This window comes from Budorcas taxicolor, chromosome 15 (genome assembly GCF_023091745.1).
Source record: "Budorcas taxicolor isolate Tak-1 chromosome 15, Takin1.1, whole genome shotgun sequence".
Classification (NCBI taxonomy): Eukaryota; Metazoa; Chordata; class Mammalia; order Artiodactyla; family Bovidae; genus Budorcas; species Budorcas taxicolor.
In genome coordinates this window covers 48,091,016-48,093,754 of record NC_068924.1, presented here as the reverse complement: position 1 = coordinate 48,093,754, position 2,739 = coordinate 48,091,016, and the positions used below count along the sequence as shown (strand labels likewise).

Sequence of the window (2,739 nt, the reverse complement as noted above, 5' to 3'; positions counted from 1 at the left end):
AAATTGCCAATACTTGGCAGTCAAGTGTCTCAATTTAAGACTCAGAGAACTTAGGTTTGGAGACTAAAATAACCCACAAATATATGAAAAGTTCAGAACTTTTTAAAACCTAGAAAATAAAACTATATTTTGTGCTTCTTTAGCATCCTTCAGAACCACTGTCCCTCATATGTCTCTTGTTCCAACTGATCTGACATGATCAATCTCTGGTAGACTGAATAAATTCATTCAAGCTCAACATTGTAGAGCTTCAAATTATGCCATCCTTCAAACTCCATTCCCAAGGTAATAACTATCAACATCATTAATCAGAAAGTGTAACTGGAGGTGATCCTTCTACAAATTGTAAATGGGAACCAGTAGGTAAATCAAATCCCCTTCAAGTAACAGTCATGAGATACAATTTCTAAACAATGGTCTCATAAGATAGAGAATGTTGTTACATTTAGCAGCAGCCAGCTCTATAAAGAATCATAATCAAGGATCTCCTACTATTTTGGTCCCTTATAGTCATTAATATATTGTTGTTGTTCAGTAACCCAGTCCTGTCCAACTCTTTGCAACCCCATGGGCTGAAGGACTCCAGGAAGTCTAATATGTAAAGTAGGATATATGATTTTAGAGCTCAAGAAATCTAGGGATCCACTGATCCTGAACCTCAGGAACAAACCATTATTTTGCTAATCTAATTTCAGAGTGTGTCTAAACTAGCCAGATCCTGCATGTATATATAACGTATAATAAAAAATAATATTATGTAATATAACAACAAAAAACAGCCTATCTATTTCACACTTCTATTCTTTCCTATTCTGCTCAACAGATCAACCCTAAATATAAATGAGCCTTAATTTAACTTAGAGAACCAACCTTACCTGTCTGTGTCTGAGAGAAGACCACTCTTTTAAAATTTGCATACCAGGTCACATTTAGTGTCCCAAAAAACAGTAGTTTGTTTGATATTTATTGAATGAGATAATTTAAGAACGGTGAAATCTATTCTGACAAATGCCATTTGAGAACCAACTCTAGGAATAAACAACTCACTCACTGGGACCAAAAGTAGGGTGGCTAATACTGAAGGTTCCCATAGGATTAAGTACTAACACTCACAGGACAAGAGAAACAAGGTTTCTTCTGGGACTCCAAGCCACCCAGAAGAATAACCAACTGCTGTGAAAATAGGAGGGCATTTGGAAGAAGATAAAGAAGAAACTCTGAATGCTGACTTTTCAGGCAAACAAGATAAGAACTCAAGGAAGATGCCAAAGATTGATGCTCTCCATTTCATAATTTTCATTTCCACAAGAGCTAAGAGCTATATCAAGAATACTGAAACTTCCATTTTCCACTTCTGATAAAGCTGTTGTATGATTGCTTGCTTCTGTCATTTGGCATGTATTATAGAACCTCAAAAAATTTTGTCTAAACTGCTATCCAAAGCACTGAATGGATGGTCAGTATGGTTGAATGATAAAGGTTGAATGAAAGTGAAGCCTGAACAATTTTGACTTCCCATCCAAGTTTTCTTCTGCGCTGGAGAAGACAGAATACCAACCTCTATGGCATCCATTAACATGTCATATTTGAACCCCAGAACTGTAATCTTGATTGGAATTCCTGGACTACAACATATGCAGTTTTGGATTGGGTTTCCTTTTTTTGCTGTGTGCCTGGTGGCTCTTTTGGGAAACATCATTTTACTGATCATAATCCCTATGGAACGCAGCCTACACCAGCCCATGTACATCTTCCTGGCAGTGTTGGCAGCCACTGACATAGGACTCTGTGCAGCCATTGCTCCCAAGATGTTGGCTATCTTCTGGTTCAGGTCTTACTCCATGGCCTTTGACACCTGCTTAGCCCAGCTGTTCTTCATTCATGCCTTGCAGTGCATGGAGTCTGGTATTCTGTTGGCCATGGCGTTGGACCGCTATATTGCCATCTGTGATCCTCTGAGGCACACATCCATTCTCACACCTTCAATTCTGGGTCGCATGATGGTGATAGTGGCAATTCGAGCTACAGTGTTGGTGGGTCTCTTACCCATTCTAATCAAAAGATTGCACCTTTTCCATTCCACTGTAATTGCCCACTCCTACTGTGAGCACATGGCTGTGGTCAAGCTGGCTGCAGAAGACATCCGTGTCAATAACACATGTGGTCTTTTCGTAGGTTTTACAATTCTGGGATTTGATATGATTTTCATCCTCATTTCCTATACCCTTATTTTCCAGGCTGTTTTTCGTCTACACCAAAAGGAGGCACGGCTCAAAGCATTCAACACATGCACAGCTCACATTTTTGTTTTCCTTGAGTTTTATATTCTTGCCTTCTTCTCCTTCTTCAGCCATCGTTTTGGACACATTGTCCCTTCTACTCATATTCTTCTGTCTACCATCTATCTTCTTGTACCACCTGCACTGAACCCTATTGTCTATGGGGTAAAAAATAAGGTAATTTGTAAGCGTGTGGCACAGGTTTTTCTTCTGAATCATGGATCCCAACAGTGATCTATCAAATGTCCCTGGACATGTAGAGAATATTTTATTTCCTACAAGGGATAGAGTTCAGACTCTGCTTGTTAACTGTTGGGGTTTTATATCATCATGCTGTATCTTCAAAGCATTTATTTCCAAGACGACAGCTAAGTTGACATAAGAAGTGTTCAGGTTAACACTGATATTATCTCTCTATCTCTAATATATTCCTCTTCTAATATAATCTTTCTTATTCCTT

At 38.7% G+C, this 2,739-nt stretch overlaps 1 protein-coding gene across 1 annotated transcript; it reads left to right on the top strand.

The window, feature by feature from the left end:
• The first annotated feature begins 1,562 nt into the window (after positions 1–1,562).
• LOC128060620 (olfactory receptor 52A1-like) lies at positions 1,563–2,513 on the top strand. The gene has a single exon (XM_052653004.1). The coding sequence runs from the start codon at positions 1,563–1,565 to the stop codon at positions 2,511–2,513; it is 951 nt and encodes a 316-aa protein (XP_052508964.1).
• Positions 2,514–2,739: the final 226 nt, after the last annotated feature.